Below are 21,840 nucleotides of genomic sequence, written 5' to 3' on the forward strand. Positions count from 1 at the left end.
CCCTGCCTGGCAGGGAGCCCCCCTGGCAGCTCCCTTTCCATCCTTCAGATGTCACAGCAGCCCTGAAAGTGAACCCTGCACAGCAAGAGCTGCCAGCAATGCTGGTTCAGCAGAGGAACCCCAAACACAGCTGCTGGAAGGGGCGAGGAGTGCTTTCAACAGCATCATTCCACTTCTTTAGGAAGGGGAAAGGTTAGCATAGGACTACTTTCAGTCTGGATAAAGCACCAGATACCTAAATCCGTGCTCTCAGACGCTTGCTTTTCCCCAGCCTGGTATTCTGAAGCACTTTCCCTGCACAAGCATCCAGCTCTTCTCATGCAGGCCTCTGCACCCAGACATCCAGCCCAGCTGCAGAGCCTTGAGGCTCCAGAAATGTTCACAGCAGAGACTGAAACCTCTCAGACTCTCTTGGGAGCCTTCCAGGCCAGGAGAGCTGGTGACCTGTGACACTTTTGTCACCGCGTGCCGTCCCTGGCAACTGCAGTGACACCTTTGCACAAGCCTGTGGTGCCCTTCTCCCAAGCTGGAAAAACTGAATCTCCTGTCTCTGGGGCCAGGAACTTTGTGGCAGAGCCATTGCAGATCAGTTCTTTCACAACTGAAATCTCCCTCTGTGTTTAGACAAAGAAAACAGGCCTTGGGTTTCTGTTCATGAGCTGTCAGAAGAGGCCATGCCTGGGAGCACCTGTCACAGATCCCATTCCAGCATCCCTCAGCCTCCTGCAAAAATGTCTGAGCCTTCCTGGCTGCTTTCTACCAAAGGGAATCTGAAATCAGACATTTCCCAGGTTTTATGAGGGTTGGTGACCAGCTAGAAGAAACTCCTCTCACTGGAAACATGGTTCCAAGTCCACACATGGGCAAATTGTCTGGGAGCAGGCAGAGATGGGAGAGAAAAAAACCCTCAATTTATCTAACAGCCATCTGGAAATAAAGCTTCTGGTGACCTTTCTTTGTTCTGGATTCTGTCCTTTCTGCTTGTAAGAGGTACAGGGAATTGGTGTTTATTCCCTTGTACAGGTGGAAGAGTTCTCTTCATACCAACATTAATAAATACCATATTTCTTTTCATTTCAAAACAAGCTTAGCAGCTCACCCTTACTCAATAAACATCTTACTTTCTTCTGAGCTGGCATCAGCAGAGATGCTCCTGCAAACTCCAAACCCACTCTAGGCTCTCTCCAGAAGCCCTTTGTTCTTCTGATTGCCTGTGCCTCAGTAGCAGAAAGCATCCTATGACAGGCCTCTTTTGAGACCAGATATTGAAGAGTTCTGAGAAGCTCCAAGGAAGCCACGTGGAGGGGGGATACACTGGAGAAAATTGACCCTTTGTGGCCACTGAGGATGGGAAAATCAGGGAAGAGACAGGCAAAAGCCCAACTCCTGCACACAGCAACAGTGCCCCTGGATTTCTGCTCCTTTCTGGATAAGCCAATATGGATATTGGCTGGATAGGCCCATATGAGCTTGGGGTGCTAAAAGCAGTAAAGGTTTTTAGTATTTAGCAGCACATTTACAGGAGAAGCACAAAAACCAACACCTTCAGCAGCAGCTGCTGATTTCTGCTCTTTCTCACTGAATAAATCCAACACCTGCTTTTCCAGGCAGAAGAGCCCGAGCAAAAACACTTTTTACCACTCTGGATCCTGAACTGCTGCCCAGCGATCAGCCAGTTTGCAAAACCCTCCTGTAAGTGCTGCACAGCAGCTCAGAAAGGCCCCACAGAGGTGTTTCCATTCCAAAGCTCAGAACTGCTCTTTTCCCAACACCCAGCCTGAAGTGGAAGGTGCATTTTCAGCTGTCAAACACATTCACGACAGGTTTAGTGCCAAGACTGAGGCAAACACAAAAAAAAAAAAAAAAAAAAAAAAAAAAAAGATGTAGTTTTTCTCCTGGGCTTATCTTTGCTACAGTGACCTGGCAAACAAAGTCAGCAGTCTGTGGCAATCTTGTTCCAAAAGTACATATATTTAATAATAATAGCAAATACAGCTTTTCCCCCCTGGAATTTCCATTATGATATTCTGTAGGTCCCTTCTGTGGTCACTGCAGCTGGACTGCACATAGCTACTGACTGTGCTGAATACATGGTTATGTTTTAGCAGTGTAGTACTCGTATATTCTCTATAAATATAGTAAAATACTGAACATTTGTTTTCATTCTGATTCTTACACATATTTCCTGTGTTTCCACAAATGAAAAAAAAAAAAAAAAAAACCCAAAACAAAACATGTCTCTTTCCTGCCTCCCCCAACCTTTTATTGGGTTCCAAATAAACCTGAGTTTGCAATTCAAGTTGGCATCTGCCATCTGCTCGGGTATGTGAGTCTGATGAACACAAAGGGGGGGATTTCAGTGGTCCCTGATGTCAGTGATTCCTGATTTCAGTGATTCCTGATTTCAGTGATCCCTGATTTCAGTGATCCCTGATTTCAGCAGTCTCTGATTTCAGTGGTCCCTGATTTCAGTGGTCTCTGATTTCAGTGGTCCCTGATTTCAGCAGTCTCTGATTTCAGTGGTCCCTGATTTCAGTGATCCCTGATTTCAGTGGTCCCTGATTTCAGTGATTCCTGATTTCAGTGATCCCTGATCTCAGTGGTCTCTGATTTCAGCAGTCTCTGATTTCAGAGGTCCCTGATTTCAGTGGTCCCTGATTTCTGATTTCAGCAGTCTCTGATTTCAGTGATCCTGATTTCGGTGGTCTCTGATTTCAGTGGTCCCTGATTTCAGTGGTCCCTGCCCACTGGCTTGGCAGCACCAACGTGTTCTTAGCATGAGGAGAATGAAAATGCTCTGACATTTATAAATGAAGGAGTTAAAATGGCCCCCTTGGCTTGAACAGGTGCTCTCCACAAACAGAATGCAACACTTCTTGATCTGAAAATGGATAAAATTATTTCAGGGCTGTCTTTTCTCATCATATTGGGGTTTCCATGTGTATTATTTTTCAGGTAGCACAACTCCCTCATTCCACTGAAAGGCCTGAGATGCTCATGGACTCTCCAGGGCCAAACCCCAGTGCTGAGGGGAAGGTCCCACCTGCAGGGATGAGATGGGTGCTCTGGGCATCACTCTGCTGGTTTTGCCAGCACTGAGCAGCCCAGTTATCTGTCAGTATTTGGATTAATGTCCATTTTTCCCTGCAGATTCTGGGGTCAGGCCCGTACAAAGGCTCAGCTATGCCCCTCCTGACCCAGGCTCTGAATATCCTGCTTATGGAACTGGAAGGAAAACTTCTCAAACATGGGTAACCCTCAGCATCTGCACGGACACCAGCTGGGCAATGAAACTGTTTGTAAAAGTAGGGATGAAAACAGGGCCTGGATTCCCACCAGTGGCAAAATCCCATCTTCCAAGGACAAGAAGTCACCACCTCTGCTCCCTGGGTTTTGAAATGACATTCAGTGGTGGCAGCAGAACCAGGCTGGAGCAAGCTTTGCTGAGATGTTCTGAACACACAAACACGCACACAGGGGTGGTACAGACGAGATAAAAGAGCAGTCTTTGTCTTTGGCTAAACCTTCTAATTTATAGGAAATGGTTTGAGGACAGAAACAGAACCAAAAAGATGTTGTCAACCCCTCAGATGTATCATTTACTTAGAAAAACAAGACTGGTATACAGAACATGGTGTCTTTTAAGAAAGTCAATCTCCACTGCTCATAACAATACCCAGTTTTTGGTAACCACTACATTACCAGTCTTGGAGTATAAAACGGACTTGGTACAGGCTCACATGTCCTTTATTAGTCTTTTTAATTCACTGCAGTCTCAGAGAAGCCTTCAGGTGTGTCCAATGCTCCCCTGGTATAACAGGGGCTTATGCAGTGAATTTCCACATGACACTTGTTTTTAAATAATCATGTTTCTTGTGACATGATTAAATCACAGTTTTCTTCATGAAAAGAAAAAAAATGATTGTGTTATTACCTACTTTATGCAATTAAAAGTAAAATCTGCTTTGAATTCCAATATTCCCACTTTTTCTGAACCAGACCACTCGTCTCTTTACTCAAGCTTCTACCACCTTCGTCTTCTCGGCAGGGCTTGTCAGCAAGCTCCCTCTGGACAGAGGACTGGCGTTTCCCCCCTCACCTGCCCCAGGAACAATGCCTGCAGCAGCACCACGGGGGCACAGGCAGCTGGAGCAGGGACAGTCTCAGCACAGATCCTGGCCCGGCACTGATTCCCTGGAGGAACCAAACCCTCGGTGCCCGCGGCTCCTCCACCCAGGTGAGAGCAGTGAAAATACAGATCCACGCAGCTCCTGCAGGGTGTTTTACTGTACAGTCAGATGCCAAATGCGAATATTTCTTAACAGCACAAGCAGAGCCCTTTTCTTTCAACTTTAATATGTAGGACAGTGCCTTCCTTGCAAGCAAACCTCCGATTTCCTGTGCTGCACCAGCGCGGGGTATCACGTAGTGACAGCAACGTGCCTGTGGCCTTCCCTTCTTGCTTAAAGGAGAAAAAGGTTAGATCCCAGAGAAGAGCAGTGCAAATCCCAGGATGTCAGGCTAACACTGGCCGCTGACAGCCTCTGTGTTGAAGGAAATCTGTGTGGGGCTCATCTGCTGCAGCTGAGGCATCCTGGCTTCCAGGGGCTTTTCGCTCGCCGACTGCATGGTCTGGTTCCTCTTCCTCAGCATCTGTCCGATCCCCATCATGGGGAACCTGCCCCTGCTTTTCACACAGTTTGGGCTGCCCAGGGGGTTGCTGGGGACCAGCTGGGTAGGGGACACTGCCTCTTCCTTTGCTGGATATGCTTTCTCTTCGTACGTGAAAGAGACCTGGGTGGGGTGGACGGGGGACGTGCTCCCCGGGGGAAAGAGCGGGGACAGTGTCCTTTCACTTGAGCTTTTGTAAGGGAAATTCATTGGCGAGCCCAAAATTCTGTACTGGTGAGAGGGGGAAACCTGGTCTATTTGGTCCTCTCTGTCAACTGACTCGAAGGAGTGCACGATGTTCAGGATGAGAGGGGAGTCCTTGGCCCGGCCCCCGATCCGGGACGGCTCCGGCTGGGGAGACTCCTGCCTCTTGAGGAGCCGGGGGGTCCTGGGGGGAGGCTGCTGGACCTCCAGGTATTCCAGGGAGCTGGAGGTCACACAGCCCGTCTTGGGTGCCAGGGGCTCGTGGAAAGGGCTCACGCCACCGCCGGAGTCTGCAAAGCAACGGGAGAAGGAAGCAGAAGAGCACACTGCAGTTACCAGCACTGCCCACAGCACCTCCAGTCAGGAACCTGGCGCAACAAATGGTCTGGGATGCCCTCACAACCCAATTCCCTCACCCTCAATACTAACTGACCTCAATACTAATTACCCCCAGGTAATTTACCTGCCCTCTTCCTCGCAGGCAGAAGTGCTTAAACTGAGGCAGGGACTTGGAAAGCAGAAGCACAGTTGTCTCTATCTGTTTGTATCAATTATACCCACAACACCACGCACACACTGAGAAATCTCACATTTCTCCTTTCTCAGCACCACTTTGTGTGGCTCTTGCTGGGCCTGTATTCCCTGACACACCTAGAGCCACAGGGGAGCACAGTGAGTTAATCCCTGCAGGCTCTGCTTGCATTTTGGAACAAAATCTGTTCCTGGTTTCACACATGTAAATACGGAGTAGCAGCAGCACCGGCCAGATTCAGGCTGTTACAGTTGGAACAGATTTGCTGCCTCAACTTCAGCGAGAACCTTCCTCCAGCAAGGGCCGAAAATAAATGGAACAAAGTCTTTGCAGGATTTGGCCCAGTCCAACAAAACAGCTCGTGGAGAAGATCTGCTCAGCTCCTACAGAACGCTGGCACTGCCTCGTGCCAAGCTAATCACAAGCAAGCACGTTTTGCTGCCTCGATGGAAAGCTGTCCAAGGAACCTGACTGCCAGGCCCCCCTAATTGAATTAACTGGTAGCTGTTCCATCAGTTCCCTGGGTCTCTAATCATCTAAAAAGGTTCTAAAATAATTCAGCTCTGCCAGCACTCAGGTCCCAGCCACAAATCTCACGTGTATTTCTTGTGGAGGGATGGTCTTGTCAGGGGTTGAGACCTGAATGGAGGAATGGGATGAAATCTCACACTTGTCTGGGAAGAGTAGAAAGAAGTTCATTCCTACCAGTTCCTTTCTAAAAGTGGCCAAAATTATTTAAGATGTGTCAAAACATAGTCTCCATTAGCAGAGAAATGCTTTAGCTGGGATCTGCATGATTTTCAGAACAAAAAAGCAGGGAGAAACATAAAGAGGGAAAAAATGAACTAGATTTTCTTCCCCCCTGTGCCTTCCTCCTAAAAGGGACAGAAAATCTGAGCAAAATGAGCATTTAAATTTTTTTTTTACATTTTTTAAAGGAACTATGTCCTATTCCTGACCAGCTCTCTGGACTCCTGCCACTCTGCAGGAGAGGTTCCTGTGCTGCCAGACAAACACCACTTGGACAATTTTTTCTCACTTTGAGCACAACAAATGATAAATTATCAAGTCACGACAATGAGCATGAAAGCATCACAAGCCAGCACTCTGAATAACCCCCTGACACCACAGCAAATGTTTTCCATCACTGTGTCTCCCCTCATTTAGTTCCCTATGTAACAGAGGCTACATCACCCTCCTGCTCCTCAGTGTCTCCCATCCAGGTGTGCACTGCCCACACCTCATTCTCCCTGCTGACTCCCCTTTTCCTCCACTCCTTTCTCTGCCAGCAGTTTTCACCCAGTCCTCTGAAGCTGCCCTTTGTGATTAATGCTCTGCTCTCCTCTGGCTGTCACATCTTCTCCTTTCCCTGCTCACGATTCCCCCCCCTCCTTTCGCTGATGGGCACTTGCTGAGCTTGGCAGTCCCACCTGCCTTTCCTTGAGGCTGCCCCTTTCCCATTCCTTCACCATCAGCTCCTCCCAGGGACTCCTCAGGGAGGTCAGGGATTCTCCCTAGCCCCCTCTCAGGAAAACACAGTGGCTGGTAGGAAGAAGCTTGGCTACCAGCTCTGGCTCCTCAGTGATCCGGGGTGGGTGGTGATGCTTTCAAAACACCAGCGTGAGCGTGGATGATTTCGTGTGAGGACGTGTAAACAGGGGAAGAAAGTGCCTTTTTAAAGCACTGCAGGAATTCTGTCAAACACAGAAAGGGAGGGCTCCTGACTGCTGAGCACCACCATGGATTCCTCAGGGCGTTTCACTCCACGTGCGCTGACATTATCCAGGCTTCTTTCCCACACCACCCCCAGAGCGACAGGGAATGCAAGCCTGGAGTTTTTACTCACAAACACACACCACACAGGACAGGACAGGCTCAAAACCACCACACCACACTGGACAGGCTCAAAACCACCACACCGCCCATGCACACACAGGCCCACCCTGGCCTTTCTCCCACTGACCTTTCTCCGGACCCCCGGCCTTGGTGACTTTCCGGTCCTTCAGCAGAGCCTTGGTGTTCTGGATCTGTGAGATAAGACAGGAAGAAGGCTGTCTATATGAAACTGGACTTTTCTCACTTTTCTTTGGGAGCTGACGGTGAAGGATCTCCCCTTTCTTTTCTTGCTCTTTGAGTTTTTTGTCCTTTAGGTTGTAAAACAAACAAGAACAATTTGGTTTACTCAAGGGAAGTTTCAGTGACCCCCAGACCTACAAGGTGGATTAAGCACCATGTATTTACAAGGAACTTATCTCAGAGTAACTAAATCCTCCATGTCTCATTTTCCTCTGATCAGTTTGCCATGGTTTCATGGCTCCCATCTGCTCTGACATTCAGGCACTGTGAAAGCTGGTTTTGGAAAATTAAAGGAAAAGGAAAGCTTTTTTCTTGGAGAAAGCAGATGAAGGTTTGTGCTCCTCCCTACCTAAAATACCCTACTTAAGCACCAAAAAAAGCCTTTGCTTTCTCTTTACTCCACTCCCTCTGAGATTTAAAAAGGTGAGCTACAAAGTTTTAAAGAAGTTTAAAGCCTCTGAGTCATTTATCTTCTGTCCAGACAAGATCTGGAGGAACACAGCCCTTGCTTTTACAGCATCTCTGCAACTGCACAAGACATGGATGGGGGAGAAAATTATTGAGCCATCCCTTCCCTGAGCCCTAACTCCTGGCTGTGATGGGGAAGGCAGCTGAAGGTGGGATTGCAACAAGAAGATAGGTTTGATCTCCAGTGATGACAGAGGAAAAACAGACCCTGGGAGCAGGACTCTGAAGAGGAAGCCAGTTTTCAAAGCATTGTTTTACAGTGAAAAATCACTGCATCTCCTTTCAGTCACTGGATTCAGCAAACTGCTTAACACCCTTTACCCACCACTGATTTCTAGAGGAGCCTGAAGCCTTATTTCACTTAAAAAAAAAAAAAGGGTTTGGTTTGGGTTGTTTCTGTGGCCACAGTTCTCATTTAAGCAACATGTTTTGCTCATCTGATTAAAAGGTCACTGCAAGTACAAGTCTTTTTGAAAAGTGAAGGGAAGTGCCTTCCCCCAGTTATGTGCCTGTGTTTTGTCTGGTAATTATGCACTGCCACTCTTGATTTTCTTTTGCAAGCTCACTGACGTGGAGTCTATGAAAACCCTCAAAGTAAAGTGCATAAAAACACGTGAGGGAGGAAAAGAAAGATGCAGAAGACAACTTGGATTCTCCTGGACCACTAATCAGCTCTGGAAGCAAGACAGACATAAAGAGGCAAAAATCTGGACTCAGTATGAACATTCCCAGCTCAGATGGAGCCTGGCTCCCTGCACAGACTGCCTGGCCACTGCTGGGCTTATCCTTCCAGGAGTTGCAGAGTTGGAAAGAGGACCTTCAGTGGCTCATAAACCGGAGCTTTTAGCTTTAATACCGACATGGTTAGGTGGGTGACTTGGGAGAAGAAGAACTTGAGATCTCCTGTGAGCTCCTCACTGGCTTCACCCCAGCCTCGCTTTGTGCACGTGGTTTTTGCCCCCATCCATCCCTTATCCCCTGCAATTCCTCCCCCTCTGGCTAGCTGCAGCTGGCTGACCCTTCCACAGGCACAGAGGAGCCCCTCATGGAGCTGCACACCTCTGCCCACCTTCGGAGGTGCCCGTCCATGCCGTGCTTGGAGCCGCAGCGTGGATCAGGCACAGTCCCTCCTGGTGAGGCTGGGCTGGCAACAACAGCAAAACCAGCAGCAGCAAGAACACTGCTGATAATGCTCTGGGAGTATCACCCTGCCACAGCAGCCAGGGGAAGGTGTGCAGCTGATTCTGAGCCCACCACACTGCTTCTCCTCCCACGGCTCTGAGACTGCTGCTGAGCCTTCAGCAGAGACCAGCCTCTCCCAGGGATCTTTTCAAGCAGGTGCTCGTGAGGATGACACTAAGTGGTGACTATATTAAGCTCCCAGGAGCCAATCCAGACTGCGAGGAGCTATCAGCTCTTTTGGATAGGTGAGGAGGAATCTGTGTGCTGCCTGCTGCAGCCTCTGTCTGCGTGCAGGACGTTCCAGGGCCGCAGTATTTTTAGCCTGATGGTGCACGAGCCAAGCTGCAGCTCCTCACCTGCCAAAGTGCTCCTGCCTTTGCCCTCAGCCTGCTGGCACATTCTCCCAGCCACAGCAACACACAATTAAAGCACCCCTGGCAAAGGAAATTCACATATCCGGTGCTGCCAATTAATTACTTCACGCTGCATGGGCACTGCAAATGGTCTTAGGAGTATTTCTAAAAGTGCTAATGTTGCTCCTTAATGACCACGGTTGTGAGAGGCTCAGGACCAAAGTCCTGAACTCCCGAGGTGCCACGCACTTGTATTTGAAAAGGGAAGGGAGATTTCGTTCAGGGGAGTTATAAAAGCTCCCCCTGCACTGCAGAGTGCACGGCCCTGTCCCATAATGCAGGAGCTGTACCCGTATGTTATACTTGAATAGGTTGGGAATTACATCATCCTCTGCTATTTCCTGTCCTGACCTTGACCCTCAAACCTACTCTTAGTCCCAGCAATGGATTTGAAAGGCAGATAAAGGGTATTTGCCTTGGCCACGTCTGACACCGTGACAGGACAAGGACACCGGCTGTTAAAAATTGCAAATTCCACGTCTGAGCCCACCAGCTCCCCTGCAGGGACAGCCATTAATCCCGAGACCCCTTCCACAAGTAAAGAGATGGAGAGCACAGCCTCCTGCCTGCCTCCCTCTCCCTGCACAGCCTGGGAACAGCCCGGGCCCCTCCCCACCCTGCAGCAGGGGACCTGCTGGAGAAGAGGGGCAGGACACTGCCCATGTGCCCCTGCCTGCCCCAGCTGCTGGCAGCTCCTCCTGAAGCCAAGTCCTTATTTCCCATGGCTGGAGAGAGGTGGGAGAAACTCCACATCAGCTGCAGCCCGAGCTGACCATCCCTCCCCCTCCTATTCCCATGGCAACCTGCAGCTCTGCTCCCGAGGGACCAGTGGCTCCCAATTCCTCCTGTGGCTACAGCTGAAGTGACAGAAAACATCGTAGAGCCAGAGAATGGGCTGAAAGGGACTTCAGAGCCCATCTCCACCCCTGCCACGGGCAGGGACACCCTCCCCTAGCTCAGCCTGGCCTGCACTTCCACACTCTGTGCCCACGCAGCAGGAGAACATGCTGTTGTTGTTATTATTATTATTATTATTATTATTATTATTATTATTATTATTATTATTACAGTATCTGCACAGTGAGTGCATCCTGGTAAGTATTTCAAGAAAGACAAGACACCCCCTCATCCCCTAAATAGCTACCCTGGGACTAATCCTGAGTCCAGGAGAGGCTTTGGAGAGAGCTTCCATCCCTAAGCAAGCCTACAAACCAAACTGGGGCCACACCCTGGCACGGCTGTCAGCTCCCAGTTTTCCTCAGGGAAGTGAACTTTCCAGGCAGGCCTTGCTCAGAAGCTGTGAGCTGATCCCAGGGGAATGCAGAATCCCAGAGCACAGTGCCTCTGTCACTGCCCAGGGAAGTGACACCAGCAGCTGGGCCAGACCAGGATGCTCCATGCAGGACCTGAAGCCTTCAACTCCCAGTACCTGCCCCTGTTTCCAGGGAATGTCACCCTGCAACAGCTTGAGGAAGTTGTGAGAGCTCTGTGAAATGTCATATTCATCGAGTCTATCCACTGCTGGTCCATTCCAAGCAAGAAGGTTTTGATTTATTCAAGAAAATATTATATATGCCCTGATATTTCCATCCGGCTTGCAGTTCAGCTTGTCTTGCAAGCAGCCTTTATAATAAACAAAACCAGCCACGACACAGATCTGCCCCTGCAATTAGATAATCAATCCAGTGCTGAGGAGCAGCTTTTGGAACAGGCAGCCTCCCCGAGAATGCTGCTCTTTGTGTTGGCAGGGAAGACCTGCACAGCTCACGTTACTCCTGTAATTTTAGTGCTTGGCAAAGAATCAGCCAGGGAAGAAAAATCCAGCCAGGGTTTAATACAAAATACCTTCTCTGCTTGCAGGCAAGAAGACTGAAGACCAACAGAGCAAAAGGTTCAATCTTTTGTCTGCCCAGGGGAATTCCTTCATGGTGCAGCGGGCTGATCCCCCATCCCTTCTGCTAAGGAGCAGAGAAAATGGACTTTGAAGAGTGCTGTGCTAATACAGCTTCCCTGCTCCTGGCAGCCAAGGCAGGGTTGGCCCAGGACACCAGGAGGGTCACCCTGGCTGTCACTCAGCTCTCTGTCCTGCAGCACCAAGGTCCCAGGGCTCAGAGCCTCAAGAACACTGAGTTTTCATCTTTTGGAAACACCAGCAGCTTGCACCCCAGAATGAAACTACGGAGCCCCCTGTGTTTGCATCATTTTGCTAAACAGAGATTTAAAAACATTTAATTTCTTTAAAAACCCTGAAAGTCACCTTTCTATTTCCTCTCTAGGGGGTTACTATTTGTTTCTTTGAAAAGAAATAAAGGGAGTTATTTGTCCTGCACAGGCAAGACCACAGGTGTTTCTTTTCTCCACAGGTCCACAAACCCATCACTTTAATCACAATCACCAAGGATGCTCAAGTCCAATCTGCTTTCAAAGCACTGCAACAAGCTTTGCTGAGCTTTACCTCATAGGAGTCTTTATTGGCCTTGTATTTTTCTATCTGGTATAGCTGGTTCTTGTGGCAAACACTGTCCTGGCCTTCAGCCTTCTGTGGAGAGAAAAACACAGGAAAGTAAAATATGGAAGATAATTAGAGAAAACTAAGGTTTAATTGCTGCACTCTTGACATTCAGTGGAGGAGCATCAGCTTACAGAGATGATGGATTTGGTCCATTACATTTTAAATATCATTGGTGGCATCGTCACTAATGTGAAAAGGACTGAGGGAAGACAAAAGCCAAGAAGCTGTTGTCCAGTGGGAACAATTGTGCTGTGCTCAGGGGCCAGGGAGATTACATCGGGTAAAACTTCCAGCTGACTTTTCACTACAAAGCTAAATAAGTTCGAGAGCTCTTAAGCTTCTTCCTGATGTCCTGACTCAATAAAATGTGTTGTTGGCATTCCAGGGAGCAGAACTAACCCCACACAGGGGCACAGCACTCCACAATGGCCGGTCCTCGGGGTATTCTGTAATCCTGTGAGCTCAAATGCCAGCCAGCCAGGCCACCTGTAGCCTGTTTGTCCCCTCCTCCCCCAGCAGTGGCAGGAGGCAGGTGGCTCACCCTGAGGCTGGCCAGGTAGCGCTCCAGCTTCTTGTTGAGCAGGAAGTAGATGGCCAGCGTGTGGCTGGCCCTGTTGGAGAGCACGGTGTTGATGACATCGCTGTTCTTGTAGCCCAGCTTCTCAGTCATGTGCAGCAGCACGCTCTGGCTGAGGTCCTCCAGGTGAATCCTGCACAGGGGAGAGGCAGAGCAGGGTTTCTGGGCTGTCCTCTCAGCGGCTGAACACCAAGAGGAGGCCCCAGGGGCTCAGTAATTGGGGTGATTAGTTCCCTTCTCCCAGGAGCAGGCAGGTGTTGGAACCCTGGTTACTGAGAACTTGAGACTTTCTGTGCTCTGACCCCCAAGAGAACACTGCACTGGACCTGAGGGCAAATGTTTTGACCCAGGAAAGCCAGGCAGGGAAAGGACAGATACCTGGGAGCACAGGAGCTGCAGGAAACGGAATGAACAGAATTCTGTCCAATGTGTCCATCCCTGATGGGAAATACCACTGTGATGCTCATGCCCTTTGTTCCCCTACACCCGACCACTGAAAATCGTGAAGATGAGCTGGTTTTGAAGGAAAAGAGGCAAAAATCCAGCCCAGATCTGGCTCTCTGGAAAGCCCCTTCCTCATAATCAAACAGCAGTGCTCTGAGCTTCACCCCTTTGCCTGCTGCACAGTGTCCATGCACTAATTAGCCAGGGGATTTCCTGCTGGAGGAAGGGGATGTACAGGATTATTCCTGCATCTCAGAATGGCAACGCTGCTGTTTCCCTGCTGTCACAAGTGCCAGCCATGTCTCTCTCTTCTATAAAGTCTGGAACAGCCTCAGCCAAGGCGAGAAAAGCAGAACAGAGGTCTTGTGGAAATGCCAAAGCATTGGCTCAGCCTGAGTTAAAACCAGATTTTTCCAAAGAATTATGCTCCTCTTTAGACTTCTAAATGGGCTGGCCAGCTTCCCAGAGGTACCCACCAGCTCCCAGCCATCTCCAGAGAAATGCTGGGTTCCAGTTGTTCCTAGAGGATATTCCTCACTCCTAATAACCAAGCCTAATATCAGAGGGAGCTTATTCTGCAAGATTCCCCCTTCCAAGAGATCCCTCCCCACTCTTCCCACTCCTGCCCGGGCTCTGATGGACAGGACTCAGACAAGATGTCAAACACAGTCCGGGAAATCTCAAATAATTCATTCCCTTTGTTCCCTGTGCCTATGAACACTCCTTCTGCCCCTGAGGAGTGCTTGGGGTTGGGTCTTTTTTTTCACAGGTTCAAAAGCAAAACTTATCTTGGCCGCTGCACGTTGAGACATCTGGGCAGCAAAAGAAATTCAAGCAATTTCGGCTTGAAGTGCTCAGCAAAATGGGAAATTTTTGCTTGCCTTCAGGGAATTTCTTCAACAAAAGCAAGCCTACAAAAAGCCTGGGAAAATATTCTCCTGAAAATGCAGCTTCTGCTGTTCTCCCACCTTATCTCCATGCTTTTCCCTTCCTGCCACGCTCCTGTCTTGGGAACAATGGGTGTTACCCCCAGAGGAGTGGAAGGGCACTGCAAGAACATCACACAGCTCCTTTTGTGCTGATTAAGAGAGGAATTAATCCTTTGCAAATTCAGCAGTGGGTTTTTTCACACATTATTTCACCACACCTTATCCGTATCTGCATGCTAAGGAAAAATTGGAGAAATGCCATGGAAGCTGACTCTAGTGGTACTTTCTGAGACAAGCTCAAAAGGAGCCAAGGCACATCTTTAAATATTTAAAACTTTGCAGATTATTCTCCCTATAAAGCTCCAGTATGACGAAGTCTAGGTAAGTCAAGCCTGGGATATCAATTAATGAAACAAAAGTAATATTATTTAATAAATATGAAAGAAAGAATCTCTTTAAAGGCTTTTATCCTTTACAAGCTTCACATGTCCCCTAAATTTGGAGGAGTGATATCAAGAGAATGGCTCTGCCTGTTCTCATCCCTTGGGAAACAATTCATCACAGGGGCCACCTTCATACCCTGGGGATCACAGGCAGCTGGCCCACATTTCAGAGGATGGATCCAGTCATATCCCTGCTTGACATCCATCCATCGTCCATCCATCCATCCATCCATCATCCATCCATCCATCATCCATCATCCATCCATCCATCCATCCATCCATCCATCCATCCATCCATCCATCATCCATCCATCATCCATCATCCATCCATCGTCCATCCATCCATCCATCATCCATCCATCCATCCATCCATCATCCATCCATCATCCATCATCCATCCATCCATCCATCCGTCCATCATCCATCCATCATCCATCCATCCATCATCCATCCATCATCCATCCATCCATCATCCATCCATCCATCCATCCATCATCCATCCATCCATCCATCATCCATCCATCCATCCATCATCCATCCATCATCCATCATCCATCTATCGTCCATCCATCCATCATCCATCCATCCATCATCCATCCATCCATCCATCCATCATCCATCCATCCATCCATCCATCCATCATCCATCCATCCATCCATCCATCCATCATCCATCATCCATCCATCCATCCATCCATCCATCCATCCATCATCCATCCATCATCCATCCATCCATCCATCCATCCATCCATCCATCCATCCATCATCCATCCATCATCCATCATCCATCCATCGTCCATCCATCCATCCATCCATCCATCCATCCATCCATCCATCATCCATCCATCCATCCATCCATCCATCCATCCATCCATCATCCCTCCATCATCCATCATCCATCCATCATCCATCCATCCATCCATCCATCCATCCATCCATCATCCATCCATCCATCCATCCATCCATCATCCATCCATCCATCCATCCATCCATCCATCATCCCTCCATCATCCATCATCCATCCATCATCCATCCATCATCCATCATCCATCCATCATCCATCCATCCATCATCCATCCATCCATCATCCATCCATCCATCCATCCATCCATCATCCATCCATCCATCCATCATCCATCCATCCATCCATCCATCCATCCATCCATCATCCATCATCCATCCATCCATCATCCATCATCCATCATCCATCCATCCATCATCCATCCATCCATCCATCCATCATCCATCCATCCATCCATCCATCCATCCATCCATCCATCCATCCATCATCCCTCCATCCATCCATCCATCATCCATCCATCATCCATCCATCATCCATCATCCATCCATCCATCATCCATCATCCATCATCCATCCATCTTTTGGGAGCTGCTCTTCTCCTCAGGTCAAGGAATGGCACAGCCCCAGGGCTCTCCACGATGCAGCACCCCAAAGTGCCACCTCTGGAAGGGAAATGTCTGCTGCTAAATTGGGGCACCTGCACCCCCTGTCAAGGCACTGCATCTGGCAGCTGAAGGAGGGGGAGTTATGCTCTTCACCCAGGGACTCTCCTCCTAGCCCGAGTCAGGACAGAAATTCTGCAGCACTGTCAAGTTTTCAGCACCACAGTTAGGCTTTAGGTCGCTGTCTTTGCCTCAGCGCTGCCTGGCCTGCGAGCCAGTGAATCCTGCAGGTCCTGAGTGGTGTGTGAGACACAGCTGGAGGGCTTTGATACAGGAAGGAGGTTTTATCTGATCAAACCCAGACATGTAATTCCGAGTGAGCTGCCTGAGGCTTCATTTACAGTCACTGGAGAGGAACTATCTGCAGGGCACAAAGGCATCCTAAGGCAGAATCAGAGAGGAGTCAGATGAATCCTTATGTAAAAAGTGCCCTTATTTCTCTCCACTGACTGCAACTCTGCACTGCAGACATTTCAAGTCCAGCAAGGTTATTTATAACCAAACTGGACCACAGGTACCTTCACCTCTTTCCTTTCCCCTGGATGGGTTTTTGACTGACCATGAGATTCGTTCTCTGCCTGCTTTTAGTCACCTATTCAGCAAAGTGCAGGTATTCAACACCAGCACAGCAGGACATTAAACTCTGACCTTTCTCACCATGGTTTGCATATTCCCTTAACCCACAGCACCTCACACACAGGCAGAGGCTCTCCTGGAGAAGCAGCTTGGCTTTTACAGACCGATGAAGAGGAGATCATGATGCCTCAGGTGCTTTTCTATTTTTCACATTCTGTGCTGCTTTAGTGTGTGGGTCTGGGCTCCATATGAGGGGATGGTGAGCTCTCTTCACAGAGAGCAGAGAGACAAAACAATTCCTTCTCCACCTGGGCACCAAGGACAAATGATCCAAATCTCAGGCCCAAGAGCACAAACAACGTGGGCTGGAGAGAGAAAAACAAGCAGGATGGGACTGCATGGGCTGGATCTGTAACAGGACAATTAATTCTAATATGGAAATGCAGCAGAACCTATAAAAGTGAGAGACCCCGTGACCAGTCATCAGTCATCCATTTTTGTGACCATTTTGGTTCATCTTGGGTGCAACCCTGACTAAGCTCTTGTGCTGCCCAAGGTGGATCCATTAAGGCCTTTTAACAAATCCCTGCTTTATTCTTTATCTCCGTCCAGCCTCTGCTCTAGCTCAGCCTGCACAAGAACTGCCAGTCAGAAGATCTGCACCCCAGCCCACCCTGCAAACAATGCAGCTTCCACTTCAAGGCACTGCTCTTGGCCATTTTGAGCAGCACGGGGCCAGTTCCATAACCTTTAGGATGGACTCACACCTCCTAGGGCTGGAACTGGAGCACCAGGGACGTGACGGCAGGTGTTCTCCTCCCCTCCCTGCTGTACCTGTTTGGATAGGTGACATTGGGTGGAGCTCTTCCAGGGTAGTTCTCATTGAGCCATCTGTTTGCCAGGGCCTGCTGGATGTTTGGTCTCTTGGCAGGGTCTGGCTCCAGGAGAGAGCGCAGGAAGTTTATGGCCGCTGTGAAGAGATCAAGGGAAAACCCCAAAAAACAGCTCTGTCATCTGCTCTGGGACTGGCACAGGAGAGGAGCTGCCACAGGTGTGCAGCCTGAGCAAGAGCACTCTAGAAAGGAACATTTTCCTTACTGCACGCTGCAATGTCCTTGAGAAAATGGAAGCACTGATAAGGGATTAGTAACTGAAACAAACAAAGATTTAGAGTCACAATGATTTATATATATTATTTTATGTGTTTGTTTTGTATACAAAGGAGAGCAGGAAAAGCACTTCTTGGCTCAGAGCTCATTTGAAGTTTCGGAGCAGGTGAGCCAACGTTTAATTCATTTAATTCCCAACATTTAATTCATTTAATAATGAGGGCAAGAGGCTGGAGCCAGGTCAGAGACAAATCACTGGATCAAGGCAGAAGGAGATGGACCAGGGGTGAGTGGAGGGGAGGGAAGGGAAGCAGACCTGGGAAGGAGGACACAGCAAATTTGGCTCCCTTTGACATGGTAAGAATAAATTCTCTGGCTCCCATCCAACCTACAGTCAGCTGCAGAAGGTTTTAGCCAAATTAAAAGAGTGCAGCAAAATTAACAGGCTTTGCTCTGTTCTCCTGAACCTTCAACTTTCAATGACATTCAACCACTCCTCTTGAGTTTCCTGCAAAAATGCTCCGTTTTTGAAGCCATGTGCTTCTCACACGATTAGGAGCAATGAAATCAAGTGATCTGCCTAAAACCTCACAAGAAGTGCCCCTCTGAGCTGAAAATAAACTCTGTTTCAACCAGGTCTGGTCCTCCTTTATTCCTCAAATTATCAAGGCTAGATTTTGCTGCTCCTATGCGCAATTTAAGGAGAATAAAGCACCTGTTGGTGGCACCACAGTGGGATGGGATGGGATGGGGAGGGTGGAGGATGAGGAAGGGAGGGTGGAGGATGAGGAAGGGAGGGTTTCTCCCTAAATAAATCAGGGTTAGGCCCAACAGGTGCCAACTCCCACCAACCTGAGCAACCTCAATGTACAATACCCTGCAAAAATCAGGTTTCAGCTGGAGAAACTCTGTGTCTAGAAGGTTGGGGGTGCAAGAGAGGCTCCTTACTCTGTGTTCACCAGTTCAGCCAGGCATCAGCTGGGTTTTTTCTCATCCCTCTCTTCACAAACCACTGATCTGAGCGAGATGCTTTACTTCAATACTCTCCAGCATTTTTGTGATTATCCTACAGCAGCCAGGTGGCAGGAGCAGCAGGAAGAGCCTACCTCAGAGTTCCCAAACTTGCAGGAAGCTGCTGTCTTGTGTGCCTGGTGTGCCCTTTCTCCACCCCCATCCCAGCAAACAACAAACCCTTGTCCTCCCATTGAATCCCCTCTTGCTCTGGTGTCTGTGTTGGAAACCTCACACATCCCATTGGCTCCGAGCCACAAAAACCCACTCTCCCCAAAACCCACACTCCCTCCTTCATCACCACCATGCTTGGTCTCCAAATCACCCAAAGTCTCCTTTAAAAAATCCTGCTTTTCCACCCCCACCCTTGCCAAAAGGCAAGCTAATTGAATGAAGCTTGTGAAGTGCCACAGATCAAGACATTCAGGCTGGGAGAAACGAATTGTGGGGTGAAGATTCCCTCCTGGAAGCTCCCAGACCTGGTAACAGAGAGGAGCAGCAGCACCTTGGCATGGCACAAGGAGCTTTTCCAGCTGAGCCACACAGCTGGGGACAGCAAAATGATTTCCCCAGGGAGAAAACACGAGGGAAAAGGAATATATGCAAGGTGAACACCAGCTGCCTGAGCACCTGACCTCTGCTCAGCCAAAATCAATAACCAGAGAGGTGTTGCTCAAGAGCCTTAATGAGAAACTGGTTCCCAAGTGGGAAAATCAAACACCAACTCCAAAATTTCCCTGTTTTGCCACACAGGCTGCTCGGGGTGCTCACGGTCACCCAGCATTGTGGCTCACACAAATGGAAGTGTTTTCCTGCTCAGTGATAAGGCTGCGTGAGGGGGCTGTGTGTTCAGTAAGCAGGAAATTAAATACTGAAAGACAACGTACTGGGCATGTAAAAGTGAAAATTTTTACTGTGGAAATTCTCTACTTTACAGATGAATTTATAGAAATTAAGACCCAACTACAGTAAAAGGTCCACAAACCAAGAAGTTAACAATTCCCAGAGCAGAGTTTCTGCCCAGTGACCCAAAGCCTAACGTGGCAGGAACAAATGTCACCTTAAATCACACTGTGCCACGTCTCTGGGGTCAGGGACTGATGGGTACCTTTTGGGCAAAGGTCAACATCTTTAAATCTAGTCCATTAATTTGCCATCATCTCTGCAAGTTCAGGCTGCTGGAGCTCTCACAGGATAAACAAAATGCTGCCTTCCACAGTGTCAAGTGAGCTACAGATGCTGAAAATGGAGAAAATCTGATCTCTGCTGTTAAATGGTGGGATGGATGAAACAGCAAAAGCAAGCCTGTTAAAAAGCAATGTTATCTTTTTGGCTGCTCAGGCTCTGGCCTTGTACAGGCTGGAAGGTGGAATCCTAAATCTCTGCTTGGAGAATTCACCTCGTGACTCAGCTCCCAAGGGTTTCCTTTACACCCTCTAACAATGGTCTCCATTCCCTTTTTGTTAATTTTAGCAAAAGCCCTTTGCAAACAGGCTGCCAGGGAAGGAGACAGCAGCTCTCCATGGACAACAAAAAAATAAAAGCCAGCTACCAAACAGAGCTTGTTCCAAGTGCTGACAGTGGCCTTGCTGCAAGCTGAAAAGTGATTCTGTTGCCTAGTGACATGGCTCTGAAGCAGGAATTAATATTCCTAATACTAATACATAGACTATTTTGCATTTTGTGAACACACAGAGGTTATCCCCGGTGGCTGTCCCAAAATAACTTTCTGGGTGCATGTCATTATTCCATAATAAATGTGAGGTCATTTGAGGCAGCTTGTCACTAAACCCCAGTCATGGTAAAGCCCAGGAATCTGTTATTCCAAAATAATCTGTCCATCCATCCTTACCCTGTGCTAGAATCTTCTGGATGTGCAAAACTGACCAACTGCTCTGCAAAAGCAGCCCCACAGAATTTCACAGACTTGTTCCCTCTCTCATATTCAGCACAACTTGGGAATAACTCTGCTGCACCAACTCCTGCAGGTCTTGCAGAGGCCAGAACGCAAAAAAAAAAAAAAAAAAAAAAATAAAGGAGCTTTTCCCAATTAGCAGCAACGACTCAGGAGCCATAATCCCATGGAACAGCTCTGACCCTCTGGATCCACCCCCCTGGGTTCTCACCTGAGGAGAGCTGGGTGGGAAAGGGGTTCATCTCTTTGTCCACCATCTTTTGGTACAAGGCTCTCAGGCTGAACGGCTCCACAGTAAAGGGCAATGTCCCAGTCAGCATGGCATACATGTTCACCCCACTGAAAGAAAACAGGCAGAAAGAGAAACCAAAGTGATGGGGAACAAGGGGAAAATTTAGGTTTTGGAGACTGCAGTTCATCTTTAATGTCTGGCACTTATTACAGGGTTGGTGCCCCACCTCTGAGAACATTTCAGGTCGGGCTGAATGGGGCCCTGAGCCCCCTGATGCAGCTGGAGCTGTCCCTGCTCTCTGCAGTAACAATTATAAACTGGAGAAGGAACTCACATGGACCAAACGTCTATTTTGGGCCCGTATTTCTTCCTTGCCAGAAGTTCAGGGGCTGCATATGCTGGGCTCCCACACTGGGTGCTGAAGGGATCAGAATAACCCAAAATTCCTGCACAGTTGCTCAATCCAAAGTCTGTGAAAGGAAGAGAGACACAGTTATGAAAGAGAGACACAGTCAAACTGTGCTAGAGCACAAGTTAAAAAGAAATAACTTTTTTTCCCCAAAAGCTAAGCAGTGAACTCCCTGAAGAGGAAAAAAAAAAAAACCTCACCGACATGCAAAAATTTGATGTTATTTGCTTCTACAAGGTGCTAAATAACCAGAGGCTCCCCCAAACAATAAGAAGAGCCTTAGAAGATGCCAAATTTTCCATTTCATACACAGAGCAGCTCCATTTCACTGGCAGCTGGATGGCAACAACCAGAGCTGAGCTTGTCCCAGACCCTGAGCCACCTCAGGATGGGTTTAGGGAACAACAAATCCCATTTATTAAGAGTTGGACTCATGGGCCCTCTCCAACTCAGAATATTCTCTCAATCTCTGAAAACCACCACTGTTAAGAACATTGACATCTGATTAGTTCCTCAGTTCCTCTCTCAGGCATAAATCTGTGGCTCTTTTCCTTACCTGCACACTTATTTGCACTGGACTTGCAGTGCTGGCCTGTCCCTTAGCTTTCACCCTGATGAAAACCAAATTTGGCTGAAATTTGAGGAGTTCCTCAAGGTATTAGAAGCAGACACATA

General features: G+C 48.4%; 1 protein-coding gene across 2 annotated transcripts in view; it reads right to left on the minus strand.

The window, feature by feature from the left end:
- Positions 1-3,586: 3,586 nt before the first annotated feature.
- HUNK (hormonally up-regulated Neu-associated kinase) overlaps positions 3,587-21,840 on the minus strand; it is a 43,476-nt gene continuing 25,222 nt past the window's right edge. The window contains exons 4-10 of one of the 2 annotated variants that reach the window (XM_053972020.1): positions 21,091-21,226; positions 20,736-20,863; positions 17,324-17,459; positions 12,600-12,768; positions 12,002-12,085; positions 7,371-7,434; positions 3,587-5,165 (exon numbers count right to left, since the gene is read on the minus strand). In XM_053972020.1, coding sequence (XP_053827995.1) covers positions 4,522-5,165; positions 7,371-7,434; positions 12,002-12,085; positions 12,600-12,768; positions 17,324-17,459; positions 20,736-20,863; positions 21,091-21,226 — 1,361 coding nt within the window. In that variant the 3' untranslated portion in view covers positions 3,587-4,521. Of the gene's footprint in view, positions 5,166-7,370; positions 7,552-12,001; positions 12,086-12,599; positions 12,769-17,323; positions 17,460-20,735; positions 20,864-21,090; positions 21,227-21,840 lie in introns of both variants that reach the window. The other variant, XM_053972019.1, reaches the window with a different exon arrangement.

This window comes from Vidua macroura, chromosome 2 (assembly GCF_024509145.1).
Source record: "Vidua macroura isolate BioBank_ID:100142 chromosome 2, ASM2450914v1, whole genome shotgun sequence".
Taxonomy (NCBI): domain Eukaryota; kingdom Metazoa; phylum Chordata; class Aves; order Passeriformes; family Viduidae; genus Vidua; species Vidua macroura.